This window comes from Otolemur garnettii, unplaced genomic scaffold, assembly GCF_000181295.1.
Source record: "Otolemur garnettii isolate 467f Iridium unplaced genomic scaffold, OtoGar3 scaffold00003, whole genome shotgun sequence".
NCBI classification, from domain to species: Eukaryota; Metazoa; Chordata; class Mammalia; order Primates; family Galagidae; genus Otolemur; species Otolemur garnettii.
In genome coordinates, this window is record NW_003852398.1 from 33,957,308 (window position 1) to 33,978,473 (window position 21,166).

General features: G+C 40.8%; 1 protein-coding gene and 1 non-coding gene across 6 annotated transcripts in view; both read right to left on the reverse strand.

The window, feature by feature from the left end:
* RNF14 (ring finger protein 14) overlaps positions 1-15,897 on the reverse strand; it is a 21,467-nt gene extending 5,570 nt beyond the window's left edge. Inside the window, exons 1-7 of one of the 5 annotated variants that reach the window (XM_012808586.2) lie at positions 15,846-15,897; positions 13,527-13,673; positions 10,119-10,300; positions 8,661-8,812; positions 5,389-5,916; positions 4,275-4,503; positions 672-844 (exon numbers count right to left, since the gene is read on the reverse strand). In XM_012808586.2, the coding sequence (XP_012664040.1) occupies positions 672-844; positions 4,275-4,503; positions 5,389-5,916; positions 8,661-8,812; positions 10,119-10,272 (1,236 nt within the window). In that variant the 5' untranslated portion in view covers positions 10,273-10,300; positions 13,527-13,673; positions 15,846-15,897. Of the gene's footprint in view, positions 1-671; positions 845-4,274; positions 4,504-5,388; positions 5,917-8,660; positions 8,813-9,320; positions 9,412-10,118; positions 10,301-13,496; positions 13,674-13,803; positions 13,857-15,845 lie in introns of those variants that run through there. The other 4 variants (XM_023515686.1, XM_012808582.2, XM_023515689.1 and 1 more) reach the window with 4 other exon arrangements.
* Positions 12,820-12,922, reverse strand: LOC111727173. The gene has a single exon (XR_002774788.1). It is a non-coding gene; the product is annotated as a U6 spliceosomal RNA (small nuclear RNA).
* Positions 15,898-21,166: the final 5,269 nt, after the last annotated feature.

Genomic DNA, 21,166 nt, shown 5'->3' on the forward strand with positions numbered 1-21,166 from the left:
AGACAGAGTCTCATTATGTCAGCTGTGGTGTCACAGCTCACAGCAACCTCAAACTCTTGGGCTAATGTGATTCTCTAACCTCAGCCTCCCAAGTCACTGGGACTATAGGCACCTGCCACAACGCCCAGGTACAATGCCAGTTTTCTTAACGGAGTAATGGGGAATCACCACTAGCTTCAGTTCAAATATAATAGATTGGAACAGTAGAATCAAATGCAAAGATATATTTTGATTATAAAAGCTATTAAGATTTTGTCAAAAAGTAATAAATACATCTAATTATTTTAGCTCAGATTAATAGAAAAATGTTGCCAGTTCCTGAATATATAATAGTTAAACAGGATAAATAGTTCTAAGAGGTCAGATTTTATTTTTCAATCACATAGATGAGTTAAGAGTAGCTCCAATATGCTTTCCTCATAACCCATTCAATTTTGAGGAAGGATAATGTGAGAACTGTTACTTTACTATCTGAAAGCTCTTTAAAAAGGAAAGTCTACATATATTTAAGGTCAATAATACTTAATAATAAATTTGAACCTTCTAAGTAAAATGGCTTCACAAATACCAACATGCATTTTCTTAATAAATCATAAAACTGATGAACAGACTCCCTGAGGCAATCATAACATGCAAATCTTTTGCTTCCAAGTCTGTACCAAAACATGTACCTCTATGGGAGTCCCACAACACGGGCAGCTTTTTGAGTTCTTTTCTAGCCACTCCTTACTTTCCATCTCTTCCAGTGCCTTCTGAATCACCCTCTTACCATACCTCTGTTCCAAAAATCTTTTATTGGCTTCATCTGCTTGCAGGTACTCATTTCGTAAGTCTATTAATTTTTCTAGAAAGTGAAATGGAAAATTAACTTTTATATAACTTTGCAATGCTGACTAAAAAAATCATTAAAAATGGCCATAATCTTTGGCTACTCAAGAATGCTATTCCTGGGACTTTATCATAAGGAAATAATCCAAAGTGAAGTCATATGCATGGAGATGGCTATAACAATGGCAAACAAATTAAATTTCAAAAAAAATTATGTGTAGAAGAGCCATCTAATGACATAATATTCAGCTTAAAAAAACCATAATTAGGATGGCTATAATCCAATTAAAACATTCATTACAGAATCCAGAAAGAAGTATACTTATAACTAGGTAAAAATTGCACTTGCACAAATGACAAAGAATGGAAAGGAATTCCTCAATTAGAAACGTTAGACTTGCTGCACGTGGTAGAATAATAGGTTATTTTTTTCCTTTGATTTCTTTATGTTGATATGTTTGTGCAACTAATGGTCCAAAAGACAAAAGCGTTGAAACAAAAGTTGATTTTTCACTAAGTCTGCAGCACTGACCATTTGAAGAAAGCCTATAAAATACAAAGGGCTCTGCACTGCTGGTGGGAATGCAAGCTAAAAGGACCTTTTTGGAAAGAAGTTTGGAGAACACTCAAGGAACTAAAAGTAGACCTACCATTCAATCCTGCAATTCCTCTACTAAGTATATACCCCAAAATTATTTTACAACAAAGACACTTGCACCAGAATGTTTACTGCAGCCCAATTCATAATAGCCCATTGATCCATGAATGGATTAACAAATTGTGGTATATGTACACCATGGAATACTACATAGCCATTAAAAAGTATGGAGACTTCACATCTTTTATGTTTACCTGGATGGAGCATATTCTTCTTAGTAAAGTATCTCAAGAATGGAAAAAAAAGTATCCAATGTACTCAATACTACTATGAAATCAATATATAATCACCTACACATTCATATGAATGGCAAAACATAACTACAGTCCAGAAAGTAGAACAGAAGACGGGAGTAGAGGGGGGAAATGGGAGGTGGGGTGACCTCACCTAATGTGCATGATGCAATGGTACATTTCAAAACTATTAAGAAATGAGTATAATTGTGATGGATGTGTTACTTAGTTCAAAGTAAGTATATCACATTATACATGTAAGCATATACATTATACAAAGCAGTACACTGAATCCCATAAATGCATGTACAAAGTTATGATTTAATAAAAAATTTTAAAAAATACAAAGGGCTTAAGGGCAAAGACTAACTGTTCAATTCTGTATATTAAAAAAAAAAAATCACCCTAATCTCACCCTGTAACTGTGCTTTGTTACAGGCGCTGAAAAGTTTTCCCTTGATACTCTTGAACTTGGCTTCCACTGCTCTATCACTTAACTCAAACAGAATAGGCACTATTACCAAAGGCTTTACTTCTAGACAAAAGGCTTTGATCTCAATTCTATTACCTTAATTTTTCAACACAAGTAATTAGACTTCTCTCAGCAATGTTCTAGTTGTTTTACTGGTTTACTTTCCTTTTATTTAGAGGTCTGTCTCCCTTTTAAAGCAATGGACGTCTTCTGAGACAGAATTCTATCTGCATTCTGCCTTTACTTTGAATCCTTTTTCTGTGCTGTGCATTCCAAGGCTCCATCATCTCTACTTTGATGTAACAGAGATCTTTCTAATCCTGTCATTTTTATCCCTTTAATAATTCAAGAATTTTTGTCCTAGTAGACATATTAAGGACAGAGATTATTGCTCTAATGGTCTCAAAATAATAAAATTGTTAGTTTCATATTTTACATATTTTGTATATATGTAAAGAGAGAGAGAGCCATAATTTTGCTGAAGCCCTATGCCTATCTTTAATTTCTTCCTTCAACACTTGACATGTACTGTAGCCTCTCAACAGTAAGGTTATAGAAGTCTAAAGTAAAGGCTTTGTATTACACTTCGGTAAGTTCTCCATCCTTTCTGCCCTTACCTTCCACGAGACTCTGCCCTAGGCAACTAGAATTATCCACTCCTTCTTCACAGGGTACTCTCCTGGAAATAATGACCCTCTGCTAACATTAGCAATTAGTAATTATACTAATAAAAGAATTAACAGTTAATGTTTTGCATTTTACATGTATTAGCCCCCTGTTTCTCAAAATACGGTGAAGGACAAGTTTTCTTTCCCTAATCTGTCAAGGATAAACACTTTTGTAAGGTATAATCAAGTGAAGTATTAGAAAAAGGAAAAGTAAGGATAAAAAGTACAGACCTAAATATTTATTAGATTTGACTGACATAGAATTATTCTGTGAAATCACTATAAAGTTTCTAACCCAATTTCTATATTTATTGCATCATAGGCCAGTGTAACAAATGTAGTAACTCTGAGTACCACTGTATTACCTCATTTAGAAGAATCCTATCAAGTACCTATTATCGTTCCTGCTAGTCTGAGAAAGACTAAGCCACCAAAGTCCTTTAAATTGACATTAAGGACCTGGTATCCCTACCCTTATCTGGACCAGAAACAGCCAATAGGTTTCGCTTCCTGTGCCTCCTTCAGCAAAGAGTGGCTTTCTGAAGTGCCATGTTGAGGAAGAGTCTGGGGACTTGCTGGGCACTATGAGAAAGCACTTGATAACTGATGGGCATGTCTGACTGCATGTGTCATGAAGACAAGAGTAGCCATTTATTTATTTATTTTTGAGACAGAGTCTCAAGCTGTCCCCCTGGGTAGAGTGCCGTGGCATCACAGCTCACAGCAACCTCCAACTCCTGGGCTCAAGCGAGTCTCCTGCCTCCGCCTCCCAAGTAGCTGGGACCACAGACGCCCGCCACAATGCCTGGCTATTTTTTGGTTGCAGCCGTCATTGTTGTTTGGCAGGCCCGGGCTGGATTCAAACCTGCCACCTTAGGTGTATGTGGCTGGCGCCTTAGCCACTTGAGCCACAGGCACCGAGCCAAGAGTAGCCATTTAGATGCCCTGTATTTGCCACTCAGGATCGACATCATTCCATGTTCATAGGTAGAATTCACCTCACCATTCCTTCTGGAATAGTCCTCCCATATCTGTACACTTTTTTCTTACTTCTTTCAAGTCTTTACTTAACCATTTTGCCAGCAAAGCCTCCCCTGGTTTCCCTAACTAAAATCCCAAGTCCCCTCCCCTTTAGAACATCTCATATCTTGTCCTTGCTTTCTTTCTTTTTCCTCCCTAGCACTTACTACCATCTAATATCCTTCTTTCTTTTGTTTGCCTATCTCCACCACTATAATGTACATTCTGTGAGGGCAGAAATTTTGTCTCTTCTGGACATTACTACACCCCAGAGCCTAGGACAGTAACTGACATAGAAATGACAGTTGAGTGAACACTTCCTAATTGAAGAAATGAGGTCATGAGGTTTTGGAGCAGTGGGGATGGGAGTTTGGGTTTACATAGTTACAACGTACCTGCAGTCACCTTACATGGAGAGACACCATGGTAGGTCAATCTGCACAATGTACAGAAGGCAAAATTGCAGCTGGAGCAGATACCCATGGTGCAGCCAGGCTCCTGCATCACAGGCAGCTGGCAGCATGGGCGGGGGCAGTACACCACATCTGCCATCAGGTCCAGGGTGGACTGGAGGAGAAGGCGGTCATAACGGGCAAATAACTCTGCTTCCACTAGCTCTTTGACCTGGAGGGAAATACAAAACACCAAAGGTTTCATGATTCCACAAGAAGTTTGCATCCTGAGGAGATTCTTAGGATGCTGGTATAAACCAAATGGGCACACAGATTAAGACCTCTATCTCAGCCTGAGCAAAAGTGAGAATTTGTCTCTATAAAAAACAGAAAAGGTAGCTGGGCATGGTGGCATGTGCCTGTAGTCCCAGCTACTCAGGAGACTGAGTTGGGTGGATCACTTGAATCCAGGAGCTCAAGGCTACAGTGAGTTATGATGAGGCCACTGAACTCCAACCCAGGTGACAAGAGCAAAGCCCTGCCTCAAAAAAACAAAACCCCACCCAAATCTTGCTTCAGTATCAAACCAAATATAGCAAGAGTACGTATCTTGACTTGCAGTTGCATGGGTCTGCACATTGTCAAAACAAAGCAAAGTATACAATTTAAATGGGTATAATTTATAATAAATAAAATTATGTCTCAATAAAGTTGATAAAAAACCAAAATACTAAGTATGCTCTATTTATGTTAAAGTCTGTAAATGAGTTGGGTATAATCATTCCAAGTGTTAAACCTCCTTCGGATCCCAATCTCACACAAGACAGCCTAGTGATTCCGCAAGTTTGATGGGATCCTAGCCAATATACAAAGTAAATCACCAGAATTACTTTTTTAACACTCATCCTTGTCTAGGGCCACCCATTCCAAGGCCAACAAAAGAAACATTTACATTTGCTTAAAGGATAAAGTAAGACCACAGCACTCTTACAGCAAAACAAATTGTGAGTTGGCAGGCCTCCACCTGCTCCTTGAGCTCTATTAAGGAAGTTCCTAAGATACTGTTTCCCTTTGTGGAAGACAATTAGGGAGGCCTGTTAACAGAGTAAGTAGTTACCTGACCAGGAGTGGCCACTGAAGGACACTTCGGTTCCGGGCAGTTGAGGCATTGAACCTGACCATCTCTGATCTGGATTTCAAAGTAGTCCTTCAGACAGGCTTTGCAGTACACATGCCTACACTCCAAGAAGTACATGCATTCACTACCCAGCTTCTCGCAAAAACAGATATTGCACAGAAACAATTTACTATTAAAGCATTTTATCTGCTGAGCTTGATCAAAGTCCAAGATTTCCTGGATTAGACTTGACAATGATTCCACATCCTGTACAGCTCTCTCATCCACAATTTCCTCTTGGTCTACATCAGATGCAGCAGCTCCTCCAAAATCTAGCTCTGTGTTGGAAGAGGCTTGAGCCGTCCTTCTCTGAACTTTTTTCTGACAACCCATCTTGAGCTCAAAAGGGGAAACAATATTCAGGTATGCTAGGGTCTCTTCCTTAAGAAACTGCATCCAGGCAAATAGGACCACGCTGCCACGGTGTTCTTCCCAGAGGTTGTCTAAGTGCTTGCATAGAGCCGATAGCTAGGAGAAAACACGAGGACGCTGGTGAGTTTGGAAAGATGATGCTCCTGCCAAATCCTGGTTTCCCTAGAAATTTGTCAACTTGTAAATGAGGCCCTTTCACTTTGCAACACTATTTTTTACTGCTGTGAGATGCTATGCTACAAAATAGTACCAACATTCTTATTGTAGCACTTCTTAAACTAGTCAGCAGGATGAGCCAGAGTAGACAGACTATGAAGTCAGAAGCGCCATGAAAACAAGAAAAACAGCAAGACTCTCTAAGGTAGGAAACTTGATTTATACCTGAGCTGCTGAAATGGAGGACTTTTTCTGTTCTTTATCTTAATACTGCTATATTATTTCATGCAGGAGAAAAAGATCTAGCTCTAAAATGAACTATTTCTCTTCCTTTGGGAGTTCTAACTCTTTAGGTATCATGGAATAATGGTTAGAAAAAACAGTTTAAAAATTAAATTCTAACTTTCAGTCCTATCAAAATGCCAACTCATCTGAAAAATTACTAACAAAATTTAAGCTTAGTCCTGTTTTTCAAACTTACAAGCTGCTTTTAACAAGCAATCTGCGCTTACACCAGATCCTGGTTAATGGAGGGAACTGGACTGATTCTAACTCCAGGCATGATCACAAGCCCCCAACATGGTTTGGCTGCCACACAGAAAGCCCACGTTTCCAAAGTTACGCAATGAAAGTTAAATTATTTTGACTTTTCCTCTTTAAAAGTGGTCTGTTCAATTTGAAAGGCAAATATAAGAGGATTTTCCATTAGAAATATAAAATATTTGTAAGTAGAGCACAGGAATTATAAAGCAGCTTTTCTTTTTTAGGTAAACATCCAAAAATAAGCCTTCCAGATGGCAAACAAATTTTGTAAATTTAACTAACAAGTGAAAAAGGACTACATTTTCTGTTCCTTGCTCTGTGTAGCGCTACTGACTAAACCCTGCCCAGGCACTACTTTCAATATTTATGGATAAGTTAAGATTGGACAACTAATGCTTTTTCACACTGGCATGAATATGCTTATAGGATCAGCTGTGGGAGCCAAACACTCTGCTAAAATCTATAAAATGTGATAAATACTAAAAGGGAACCTCTGAGTGCTGTGTGAGCTACCAAGTCCAATGAAATCTTGTATCTTTTTTCATTCCAGTCCTTTCTCAAAAGAGGCAGGTGGGGTGCACGTAAATGTGAGGGGGGGAGACAGAGGAAAAGAGTGAAAAAGAAACTGTGTGCATGTATACTGAGGGACAAATAATGGAAAATATTAGAGAATTAACCCTACTTCCCTCTATCTACCCACCCAGTTCAGCAAATAACAGGCGCCATGTGTCAATTTCACCATCAACAGGTTATATGAATAATGCCAAGGAATCGGAGTGCAGCAATGAACAAGAATTAAACAAAGAAGGAACATAAGAGACCAATTAAAATGTCAATTATATGCATAAAAATTTGTCAAAAATTCTGCTATAATTTTAGTTGTACTCATAAATCAGAAAATATGAACAACCTTCCTCCCCAGCATACCCACTCCCCCAAAGCCAGCATTAGGTAGATGCTGGTTGGCTGGAACCTGAGACTACAACCACATATCCAGTTAACCTATCCTTGTTTTGTGCATGTGCACATGCATGGATATAAAGTATCAAGAGCTCTCTGGAGAAATGGAACTATAAATATCTAAATAATTCAGTTAGCTATGAGTGACTAAATGTCAAACAGTCTTGATATGCATGGGCAAATAATCAACTACCTTGCATCTATTGCCTTGGTACAAATAATAGAATGCAAATAATACTCCTTTTTATCCTACCTGTGTTATCCTTTTTTAAAGTTTAATCTTGTTTTTAAACCGTAAGCTCAATTTTGCAACTGCACTCTCATCTAACAGATTAGACTAGACTCGTACGAGGGTGAGGGAATGAAAACTATATGCTCGAAAGTGAAAAACTGATGAACTGTTCCTTAAGGTCAGCAATCTAACAGCTTTTGTCTTAATATTCATTAGCCTATCAATCTTCATTAAGACTTCTAGAAAAGTAGCTGCTATTGATCCTTTATCTATCCCAGAATACTTTGGATTAGCTTCAAGTTATATTTATGTCTCAATCAAGAGTTGAGGTTGGTACTATAAAAGGATATATAACCCACAGGAAATGAAGGTTCAAAATAAGGTCTCAGGCCTCAGTGAGTTACCTTCAGGAATTATACACATTTTTATTTGTGCATTTGTGTCTATGTGACACCCATCAGCATTTGCTATCAACACTTTTTTTTAACGAAAGCAATTCTATTTACTCAGAAAATTTGCTTATTATAACTACATTAACTCATTTTTTAGTCCTAATTACAATTAAATCTTTCATGTAATGAATGGATAAGAAACTAAGAACAAAATAATACCAGCATCTAAGGAAAATGAGGAGGACCTCATAGTTTCCATTGCAATACAGATTAAATGGGAAAATAGCAAGACCAGAAAAGAAACAACACACTTGATTAAAAATTATTCCCACTGCAATTCATAACTGTTTTTAATCACTGCCATTCCTTTTTAAAACACCAAACATTTTCAATTCATCAACATTAGGATTCAGGAAGTCAAGGGGAAAAAAATTATAAAATCAAAAACATTTGTTCTCTTCATGCACTGAATTCATGATCATCAAGGTAGTTTTCAATTAAAGATGAGTTTTTAAGTTTCTAAAAATGGATAGGAAAAATTAAGTTTCCGGTCTAACCTGAGTTGGTGACAGCCATTTGCCACTAAGTGTGAATGAAGGTGGGGAGGAGGATGGATAATCTGGTGGCAGTTCAAAGTTCAGCACAAGAGGAGGCAGAAAGCAAATGGTGTATTCAAAGCCACTATTCTGGAGACACTCATTTGAATTGCCTGAACCAAAAACAAAGATTAGAAAGGATCAGTTGATCAATGCTTGAGTGTCTATTACCATTGAGCATAGCTCAAGAAAGACTTAATGCTTTAGCTGAGGGAATAAAAACCCTCCCCAAAGCACTATTTCCTAATTTTAACTTCGTAGCCACCACCTTAAAAAATTTTTATAACCCTTGAAAAATCTACTAAGCACCATGAAATGTATAATGAAGATACACAACTTAATCTTGTATACATTTCTGAGTATAATTCCTAACACTAATGACCAAGTAACACACAATGCTATGTTTTGTTGTTGGTTTGGTTTACAGTAGATGATTACAGACACAATCTAGAGAAAAGGATATTTCTACCAAACAGCCATGACCTACTTAGACCAGCATATGCCAACTACCCATGAATCATAGTTGGGAAAAACTGTGCCAACCCAGTGATCTCAGGCTTGAGGGCAGGATACAACACACAACACTCACAATCCAAACTTCATTTCAATTATCACACTTACTTTACTCAATCCCTTTATAGTAGAAACATTTTGAAAAGTATGCATCAAGGTCTTCTGTGAACATGTGTACCAAAAGCAGCAGTTTTGTTTTCTGAAGCAAAAGGTCACAGAGTAACAGCATGTGTCACAGGTTTATGATAATACAAATGATTCTGGAAACCAAATAATATTAACAAACACCATGGTACTTCAGAGTTTTCCAAGTGTTTTCACATACATTATTTCATTTTCTCTTTGGTTATCTCTATTGAACAGCCAATGACTCATGGATGATAAACTACTACTTAGAAGACTAGGATATATGAAATATGCAAGATAATAGTCTACATGCGTGGTCTACAAGTGGGATCAAATCGAAAACTGTTAGCTCCCATTCCAATTTTCATTTAAAACAGAAACATTTGGTGGTGCCTGTGGCTCAGTGAGTAGGGCACTGGCCCCATATACCAAGGGTGGTGGGTTCTAACCCAGCCCCAGCCAAACTGCAACAAAAAATAGCCGGGTGTTGTGGGTGCCTGTAGTCCCAGCTACTTGGGAGGCTGAGGCAAGAGAAATGCCTAAGCCCAAGACCTGGAGGTTGATGTGAGCTGTGACACCATAGCACTCTACTGAGGGTGACAAAGTGAGACCCTGTCTCTAAAAAAAATAAAATAAAAAACCAGAAACATTCATTAAGTCTGTAACACTATCATCTATTGCTAATGCCTAAAACCACAAGATGACAGTTTAAGATACACAAAGAAATCAGGAATAATCTTTATTAAGAAAAATCTGTTCAAGAGAATATTATTAACTAACCGCTCACAAATATCTTGAAATTTTGTGGCAAATCCAAATAGATCCTGGTTTCTCCACCTTGGACAGACTCTGCTTTTCTAAATTCATCTCCATCATAAATACTTGCCAGGGCCAGCAATTCATCCTCCTGAGCTTCTCGATCTTCTGACGACATTTAATTTTCTGAGGAACTGAAGATAATCATTCAAATCAGTTAAGAATAGAAAAGGTACAGAGTTGGCAGAAGTTTAATGTAACTTAACAAACTCTTCACAAACAACTGCAAAGAATTCACCAATATTCTTACTTTTCTGCTAACTCCCAAATGACAGCCATCTTTAACATTCCATCAGCTATGCAATAATAATCATCTTTTTCAGGAGGCACCTGTGGCTCAGTGGGTAGGGCCCCATATACTGAGGGTGGTAGGTTTGAACCCGGCCCCAGTCAAACTGCAACAAAAAATAGCCAGGCGTTGTGGCGGGCACCTGTAGTCCAGCTACTACTCAGGAGCCTGAGGAAAGAGAATCACCTAAGGCCAGGAGGTTGCTGTGAGCAGTGACATGACAGCTCTCTACCTAGGGTGATAAAGTGATACTCTGTCTCTAAAAAAAATAATAATCATCATCTTTTTCAAAAGAGATGGGTGATGGGCCAGCATGGTGGCTCACAGTTGTAATCCTAGCACTCTGGGAGGCTGAGACAGAAGGCTCAGTTGAGGACAGGCATTGAAACCAGCCTAAGCAAGAGCAAGACCCCATCTCTACCAAAAATAGGAAAAATTAGCCAGGCGTTGCGGTAGTCACCTATAATACCAGCTACTCAGGAGGCTAGGCAGGAGGACTGCTTGAACTCAGAGAAGTTTGAGGTTGGTGTGAGGTAGGCTGACATGGCACTCTGGCCTGGGGCAATAGAGTAAGGCTATGTCTCCAAAAAAGAAAAAAAAAAGAGAGACAGAGATGGTTGTGGTGCTTCTAATTACAGACTTTATCAGTTAGGCATTTTATGATTAATAGGAGGAAAAAGGCATGACTAAAATTTTTTTTGAAAGGCTTGGAGCCTGTGGCTCAAGTGGCTAAGGCGTCAGCCACATACACCTAAGGTGGCGGGTTCGAATCCAGTACAGGCCCGCCAAACAACAACGGCTGCAACCAAAAAAAATAGCCGGGCGGCACTGTGGCGGGCGCCTGTGGTCCCAGCTACTTGGGAGGCGGAGGCAGGACACTCGCTTGAGCCCAGGAGTTGGAGGTTGCTGTGAGCTGAAATAACGGCACTCTACCCAGGGGGACAGCTTGAGGCTCTGTCTCAAAAAAAAAAAAAAAGAAAAAGAAAATCATGTGCTCGAGGATGTCACAAGCAAAAGCACTATCTAAGAAAGACAATTGAGCAAGTAGCAAAATGTTAAATTTTTTTTTTTTTGTTTGAGACAGAGCCTCAAGCTGTCCCCTGGGTAGAGTGACGTGGCATAGCTCACAGCAACCTCCAACTCCTGGGCTCAAGCAAGTCTCTTGCCTCTGCCTCCCAAGTTGCTGGGACCACAGGCGCCCACCATAACACCTGGCTATTTTTTTTCGGTTGCAGCCATCAGTGTTGTTTGGTGGGCCGGGCTGGGGATTCGAACCCGCCACCTTAGGTGTATGTGGCTGGCGCCTTAGCTACTTGAGCCACAGGTGCTGAGCCTTAATTTTTTTTTTTTTGAGATGGAGTCTCACTATGTTGCCCTGAGTAGGTAGAGTGCCCTGGGGCATCACAACTCACAGCAACCTCTGACTCTTGGGCTTGAGAGCAATTCTCTTGCCTCAGACTCCCAAGTAGCTGGGACTACCGACGCCTGCCACAATGCCCAGCTGTTTTTTTGTTGCAGTTGTTTAGATAGCCCAGGCCAAGTTCGAACCTGCCACCCTCAGTGTATGTGGCTGGTGCCATAACCAGTGAGCTATGGGTGCTGAGTCAAATTTTTAAAATAGTAATTTCATCAACTCTAAGAAGTCATTAACTTAAAGTCAATGTTTTTTTTAATTTTTTATAACATTTTATATAACTCATAAAACAGTGCTTGTACAAAAACTCACACAAAGTTGCTAGAGAGCATACAATTTCCAACAACGTCCTGGTCTTTGTTACATTCACTTTTCTATTTTCTTTTGGAGACAGAGTCTCACTTTGTAACCCTTGATAGAGTGCTGTTGCATCACAGCTCACAGCAACCACAGACTCTTGGTCCCATTGCATCATAGCTCACAGCAACCACAGACTCTTGGTCCCAAGTAGCTGGGACTACAGGCACCCTCCACCATGCCTGGCTATTTTTAGAGGGTCTCACTCTGGCTCAGGCTGGTCTCAAACTTGTGAAATCAGGCAATCCACCCACTTTGCCCTTCCAGAGTGCTGGGATGACAGGCATGACCCACTGTGCATGACTACGTTCAGTTTTCTAAGGATGCTCTCAAATCAGCAGTAAAATGCATATAATGTGATATTTTATTATCTTTGGTAAAACTATTCTCATTATTCTGTCACCTTATAGTATTAAATCTGATATCCACTTTGAGCAGGGTTTGCTATTACTCAGATGTCAGAAAAACATTAAGGCGGGATCTACAAGAGGCATGTGTTTCCAAATAGCAGTAACAGCCCAGGCCCCAGCCCCATTTCCATCTACAAAGCTAGGCAGGGTGAGCACAATAGCTTCCAATGAGGATTCTCGAGACCCCCCTCAGGTGAAAATATGGAATGCTTCATGGATTTGTGTGTTGTCCTTGCATAAGGGCCATGCTAATCTCTGTACTGCTTCCAATTTTAGTACATGTGCTATCAAAGTGTACAGGAATCAATGTTTTTTTATTATTAAATCATAGCTGTGTACATTAATGCAATCATGGGGTACAATGTGCTGGTTTTATATATGATTTGAAATACTTTCATCAAACTGGTTAACACAGCCTTCATGGCATTTTCTTAGTTATTGTGTTAAGATATTTATATTCTATACCTAGTAAATTTCACATGTACCCGTGTAAGATGCACCGCAGGTGCGGTCCCACCACAGGAATCAATGTGTTAAACTGTAGCAACTAAAAGACTCAGCACAACTGTGGAGAAGCTAAAAGTGAACAATATAATGAAAATTTATAAAAGTATTTTAATAAAACAAAAATATTACCATTCTATCAGTTATAATATTGGATTACAATTACAAATATATTCTCTCTCAATTAAAATATTTTTAATTGAAATATACAAAATCAAAAAGTTAGGACATTATCCTATAAAAGGTGACACTACAAAATTTAAACAAATTCATTTAACAAAATTGTTTTCCCAACAGATGTTTGCCCTACTTAAGCTGCATCCCTAAGACACAGTGACATGCATGTTCTATCTGAGGTCAGTTAGTACCTGTTAAGGACAATCAGAAGAAAAGGATATTAATACTGCAGCCCCGTGTATTTCAGTTCAGTGTGGAATTCAAGCAAATCCCATTTATTTTCCAGCTGGTAGATCTGAGACTGCAGAAGCTGGATAAGAGGATGAGCTATGGAACTCATACTACATATACTATGGAAATCCTGCCATCTGTAGAGAAGAAATAGGAAAGATGGTGTTAGGATCCTGTCCAAATTAAAAATCTAAATTTCCATTATCACTACTTAAGCCAAACACATCCTAACATATAACTAACTCTTAAGCTAGAGCAGCATATTACCTAGGACAGACTGAGTCATGTGGTTAAAGAAGTCTTTGCAGCAATGACAGAGGCCTTCTTATCTGACTGCCTTCAGCCCTGGGAGGAACTAAGGAGGAACATCAAAGTTATGTGAGAGGACAGGACACCATGCCCTGTAACAAATATCCTCTTAAAGTTTGTTTGTTCCTACTTTCCTCTTCTCCATCTTCTATGCCTTTTCCCATCTCCCTCCAGTTTTTCCTTTTTCCAGCAACTCTGCCAGTGAACCTCAAAGTTAGGTTAACTTTGCTAGAAGAATATTTAAAAACAAAACAAGAATACACACATGAACTTTTAAGTTTTATTCTAAATGCATTAGAGCTGGACTTAACTGGGATGAGGGGAAAAGGGAATGTGTTCCAAGATGGGTTATGGGGGGTCCTATGAACACTCTAAAATTATATGCACAATATTATATACCAAGCCATAATTTTAAAACTCTTAAAACTAAGAATGGGATTCAGAATCAATGTACATTTTTGAGCACTTAACTATTTACTGTAGTAGGCCCTTTCACATTATCTTATTTAATACTGAATAGTTTTACCAGGTGGTAGTACATGGTGTTTAAACTTTCTTTTCTTCCTGTTAAAACATTTATAAATAGGATTAGAGATGAATTTATAGAGTTTATGATTTTAGGTGAGTGTTCTCCATCTTGTCTACACATTAGAATCCTCTAAGGAACTATTTTTTTTTAAGTCTCAATACTCAAACCACAACCCAGAACAAGGAAATCAGGCCTCAGTAGTTGTCCAAGCTTTCCAGGTGATTCCAACGTGTAGCTAGAGCTAAAGACCTCTATTCCAAGCAGTGTTTCCCTTCAACAGTTCTTCATGACCTGCCCACCACCTGAACTCAGTCCATACCTACTGATTCTATCCACCGCCAAAGCCCCAATTCCACCAGGCATTTCCCAGTCAGACGTCCCATCTTTCTTTAAAGTCCAGGCAAACTAACTTTCCTATGACATTGTCACATCTCACGTTGCATTACAGTAGTTTTTGAACTTGGACTTCCTCTCCTATCAGAATGTATTAGTTCCTCAAGGGTGAGGATCGGGTCATTTCCATCTGTGTATCATTTTCAGCATCTAACAACCTTTGCATTAGACACTGAAAAAAATTTATAACCAAATTGGGGTGAAATAATGTGTGCTGGAATGGGGGACTCGGAGCACAGTGTTCTGTGACCACTACCTACATTCTGCGGTAAGCAGGAGGTTGGGTAGGTCATAGCAATATTAAGAACAGTAACAGTAAGCTCTTACACCATTGTCAGGCATTGAGCTAAGACCTTTCAACGCATCAAGTGATACTAGATTTCCACAACCACAGGAAGGCTTATAATTTTCCATTACACAAATGAGAAAAATGACAGGTCAGGTCCCTTTCTAGCACAAGGTCACGCAGCTTATAACTAAATCTGGATTCTGCTCGCTCTGTTTCTTCATCTGTAACCCCAGCCCTACCAGACAAGAGATAATTCAAGTTTAATATTAGCTTTGGCAAACCGGAAACCGCTACAACAGAGAGGGAAGCCCCTCCTTCGCAGTGTTTCCCTTCCGCCGGGAAAATCCTACTCATCCTCCCCGGCCACACCAAGTGGACTCCAGCCTTGGGGTCAGCCCTGGTCTGGGATCACCACGCCCTGGTGTCTGCGCCGCTCCACCTGACTTGCAGAGTCTTTGTGCGACTGACCAACAACCCAGAGCAAACCTGAGCCTAGCTAGCTACCTGCCCCAGCGCTGAGAACACAGGGCGCGGCGCGGGCGTGTGAGCTGCGGGAGGGCCTGGACGTTCCCCCATCCTCCGCAGCACCCCGAAGACGGTCATGGGCGGATAGTGCTGGGAGCGCCCCGTCCCGGGTTTGGGGGACTGAAGCCCACTGAGCACTCCCTGCCCAGCCGCCCTTCTCTGCCTCGCGCGCTCAGAGCGCAGTTTCCCATCGCACCTTCCGGCCACCCCGCTGTGCCAGGCCCGAAAGTTCCGCCCTCCGCCCTTGCCCTGGGGTCCCCTCACCGCTACTCGCCGACCAGGCCTAGAAACGCCCGGCTCAACCTGCGCACCGCCTCTTCCGTTCTTGGAAGCTGTCAGCTGAGCTGGGCGGATCCCCCTGGGGCGGCAGCCGGTGTCGGGTGAGCTCTGCGCAGCCGCCGTGACCACCCCAGTCTCTCGGGCGCCCTCAGCAGGCCAAAGGCAGCCCTGCGGGCCCTGTGCTCTCAATAGTTCTGATACGGCCCGGGAATTCGAATTTTTACCATCCCTCGAGGTGATAGATCATTAGGCAGTAGTCGACCTGGGGCAGAAATTCTCATAGCAATCCCAGACCTGCTTCTCTGTGTGGACTAAACAAGCTGCCTCTCCCCATCCCAACTTCCTTCTCAGAAATACTGCCCATCTGGCATCCCCACTATGAAAGCATTCACCTGTTGTTCATACTGTAACAGTAACAACTACCACATTTCTCCAGCGGTTAGACTGCTTCAAGTACGGTGCTAAGTGCTTTATGTACATTTTCTCTTTGTCTTCAGTATACCCATATGACTTAGGTGCCATTTGTTATTCTCACTTTACAAGTGAGGAAATTGAGACTTACGGAGGTTCAAGAACTTACCAAAGGTCACATGATTAAAGCAAGGCTGAGTGAGAATTAAAATTATATGCCCCCTACCTCACACCTTATACAAAAACTAACTAAAAATGGATCGAAGATCTAAAGTAAGAACTAAAATTGTAAAATCCTTAGAAGAAAATGTAGGACTAAATCTCTGTGAACTTGGATTAGGCCAATATTTTCTTACATATGACACCAAAAGCACAGGCAACAAAAGAAAAGAAATAGATAAATTGGATTCATCAAAATTAAAAACTTTTGTGCTTCAGAGAACACTATTGAGAAAGTGGAAAGAAAACTCACAAAACAGAAAATGTTTGCAGGCTCTGTGCCCATAGCTCAACGAGTAGGGCTATAGCTACATACATCAAGGCTGGCTGGTTCGAGCCCAGCCCAGGCCTGCTAAACAACAATGACAACTGCAACAAAAAAATAGCTGGGCGTTGTGGCAGGTGTCTACAGTTCCAGCTACTCAGGAAGCTGAGGCAAGAGAATCACTTAAGCCCAAGAGTTGGAGATTGCTGTGAGCTGTGACACCACAGCACTCTATCGAGAGTGACACAATGAGACTCTGTCTAAAAAAAAAAAAAAAAAAGTTTGCAAATCATAAATATTCAATAAAAGTCTATTATCCAAAATTATAAATAACTCCTGCAATTCAACAACAAAAAGACAAATAATTACATTTAATAATGGGCAAAGGATCTAAATGAATAATTCTCCAAAGAAGATAGCCAAATGGTTAATAAGCACATGAAAATATGCTCACCATCCTCAGTTATCAGGGAAATGAAAATCAAAATCATCTTGAGAAACCACTTCACACCCTCAGGATGGCTATAATAAAAAAAGGCATATAATAAGTGTTGGTAAGGATGTGTAGAAATTGGAACCTTCATACACTGCTGATGGGTGTGGCCACTTTGGAAAACAGTTTGGCAGGTCCTCAAAAACTTAAACATAGTTACAACAGGACTCAGCAATTCTACTCTAAGATATATATACCCAAGAGAACTGAAAATATATTTTCACACAAAAACTTGTACACAAATGTTCATAGTAGCAGTATTCACAAAAGCCCCTAAAATGGAAACAACAAAAATGTCAATCAATGGAATAAACAAAATAATCTGTTGGTATATTTACACAACAGATTATTCAGCTATAAAAAGGAATAAAGTCCTGACATATGCTACAACAGGGATGAACCTTGATAACATTATGCCAGTGAAAGAAGTCAGAATGAATTTTTTCATTCATATGAAATGTCCAGAATAGGTGAATCCACAGAGACAGAAGCAGATTAGTGGTTGTCAGGAGCTGAGGCAGGAGGGAATGGGAAGTCGCTATTGATGGGTATGTGGTTTCTTTGGGAGATGAAAATATTATGGAATTAGGGTGGAAATAATTGTATACCTTTGTGAATGTACTAGAAACCACTGGATTATATACTTTTAAAGGGTTACTTTTATTGTATATGTATTGTATCTCAATTAAAAAATGTTTTAGGTATAAAGCACTGTTCTCAGCACTTAAGTGTAGTATAGAAATGTTAGCTCCTGTCCTGTGCCTCTAATGATCCAATAAGTTCCTACGTCCTTCTTATCATATATTTCTTCCACCCCTAAAAGTAACTTGTGGACCTAGGACTCTACCCAAACCTAAAGCTTTCCCCACCACTGTCTCCCAGGCAGAAATGGCTTCATAGGACAGCAACCTGCGCAGCCACACAGGGCCCTGAACTTAGAAGGGGCTCAGGCTTAGAAGAGCCTTGATCTTCATCTGATGCTGTGCTGTCTCCATCTTGAAATTCTTAATAGTTTTTAAAGCAAGAGGCTGCATTTTTCCTTTTCTTTTCTTTTTAGAGAGTCTTGCCGTGTTGCCCAGGCTGGCCTCAAACTCCTGGCCTCAAGCAATCCTCCGGCCTGGGACTACAGGTGTGAGCTGTGGTGCCCATCCAAGAGGCTGCATTTTTATTTTGCTCTGGGCTCTGCAAATTATGTAGTTGGTCCTACATCCATGAGAGAAGAAAAACCAAGTGGGTAAATCAGGGCACCCAAGGGCTTACCTGGCTGTCACAGAGAGAAAACTTGAAATACAAATAAATATTCATTCCTAATTTTCTGTACTATGAATCTTGATCGTCTCAGAACAAAAACCTAACAGCCCTTGCAATAGATACCAAAACAGATCCCCCAAAAATGCAAAGGAAGGAAGAAGACTCTCTAAAGCCATTTACTCATATCATTATTCATGTTTAGCCGAAGGAATAAAAAACAAAGAACAAAACACATGGCAACCCTACCTGAGAGTGCTCAAGAGGTGAGACCAGAGACCTCTCAGAGACCTCTTAGATACAAACAGTGAGAGAGCCTAAGAACCACCTCGGGAAATTCTCACCAAGTTGTAGCAGGAGGTGAATTGTGACATCACGTTGTGACCTCAAGTCAAAGGTCATAAGATAAAGAGAATAGAAGCCGCACCACACCTGGCGGGAGTCCAGTTTTGAGGACAGGATTGGATAAAGAGTCTTTTAACAAGCTTTGTTTTAGACTCCATGAAAAATAACAGACGTGGGCTAGGCACAGTGGCTCATGCCTGTAATTCCAGTACTCTGGGAGGCCAAGGGAGGTGAATTGCCTGAGCTCATGAGTTTGAGACCAGCTTGAGCAAGAACAAGACCCCATCTCTAAAAATAATAGCCAGGTGTTGAGGTAGGTGCCTATAGTCCCAGCTACTGAGGAAGCTGAGGCAAGAGGGTTGCTTGAGCCCAAGAGTTTGAGGTTGCCATGAGCTATGACACCATGGTACTCTACCAGGGGCAAGACAGTGAGACTCTGCCTTAAAAAAAAAAAAAAAGAAAAGAAAAGAAAAAGAAAAAGAAGAAGAAAGATAACAGACCTTTGTGTCTTTGGTTTCATGGTCTGGTTAGCCTTTGTTTTATTTTACTTTTTTAGAGACCCTCTTTCTGTGTTCACTGTAGCCTTGAATTGCTGGGCTTAAATGATCCTCCTGCCTCAGCCTCGTGAGTAGATGGGACTATAGGAGCAAGCCACAGCACCTAGCTAATTATTTTTTTTTTTTTTATAGAGACAGGGTTTTGTTGTTGTTTTTTTGAGACAGAGTCTCACTCTATCATCCTCAGTAGAGTGTTGTGGCGTCACAGCTCACAGCAACCTCCAACTCTTGGGCTTAAGTGATTCTTTAGCCTCAGCCTCCCAAGTAGCTGGGACTATAGGCACCCACCACAACACCCGGCTATTTTTTGTTGCAGTTGCCACTGCTGTTTTAGCCAGCTAGGGCTGGGTTTGAACCCACCACCCTCGGTATTTGGGGCTGCCGCCCAACCTACTGAGCCACAGGCACCTCCCTAGCTAGGGCCTTACTAGGTTGTCCATTTTGCATAGGTGGTCTTGAACTCTTGGCCTTAAATGATCCTCCTACCTCAAGTATCCCAAGGTGCTAGGATTACAGGTATAAGTGATGGTGCCCAAAGTTAGCCTTTTAAACTGAGCCTTCCTGTATGCCCAGCTTTCCACTGTGTATGGCACTGCACATGTGTTGTCTCATGGAAATGCCTGAAACCCCTTAAGTAATTTTGTCTCCCTACTTTACAGAGGAGGAAATAGAAGCACTAAGGGATGAAGTGATCGGGCCAGTAACATACAGAGGTGGGCCAGGTTTAGGACCAGTTCCTCATTAGTCTGACCCACTTGAGTAGCCTGTAAGAGAATTAGGGCTTGTAAGAAATACAAAGAGAGCAAAACAGTTATGGCTGTGAGGATTAAAAATCAAGTGCTAAGGAAGTTAGGATTAGAGTTTATGAAATAATGATAGAGAACTCGGGGAAGGAAAAGGAGGCCCAGCTGTATCTCCTGTTCCCAGAGACACCGCATGACGGAGCCTAGGGCTAGGAAAGGGTAGGTTGTAAACCTAGACCAGAAGTCAGGATACAGGCTGTTGAGTACAGAGTAGGAATGAGTCACAAAATATAGCTTGTCCCTGCAGCGGTGAGCAGGCCTTCCATTAGCACCAGCACCATTTCCCATCTTTCATTGGCATCCAGTGTGCGCCAGGGACTTTTCTGAGTTCACTCCCCTTCCAGGTAGGGACAGTCTCCTTTTCAATGGCCACCATCAAAAGTATCCCTGAAACAAGGCCTCAATACATAGAGAGGCAGCAGAAATGACTGGGCGGTGGCAAGTCCAACCATAGTACGAAAGTATCACTGAATTCTTTTTCTTAGAGACAGAGTCTCTCTCCATCGCCCTTGGTAGAGTGCTGTGGTGTCACAGCTCACAGCAACCTCCAACTCCGGAGCTTAGGTGATTCTCTTGCCTCAGCCTCCTGAGCAGCTGGGACTACAGGCGCCCACCACAATGCCCGGTTATTTTTTGTTGCAGTTTGGCCTGGGTCGGGTTCGAACCTGCCACCCTCGGTATATGGGGCTGACGCCCTACTCACTGAGCCACAAGCACCACCCTGAATTCTTATTATATCTTATCATTGTGTGTTTGTTCATCACGTAGATTTTAAAAGTCTATTATGACATGGGGAATCTGAAAAATATATATATTTTTAATGTGGGCTTCATCCTAAAAATCATTGGGAACCACTGTCCTACAAGCAAAATTATAAATAACGCAGAGCTGCCCATGTGCAGGCCCTGTCCTAAGTGTTGCATGATGACTAAACTAAACATGGAGACAATCCTATAGCATAGTTA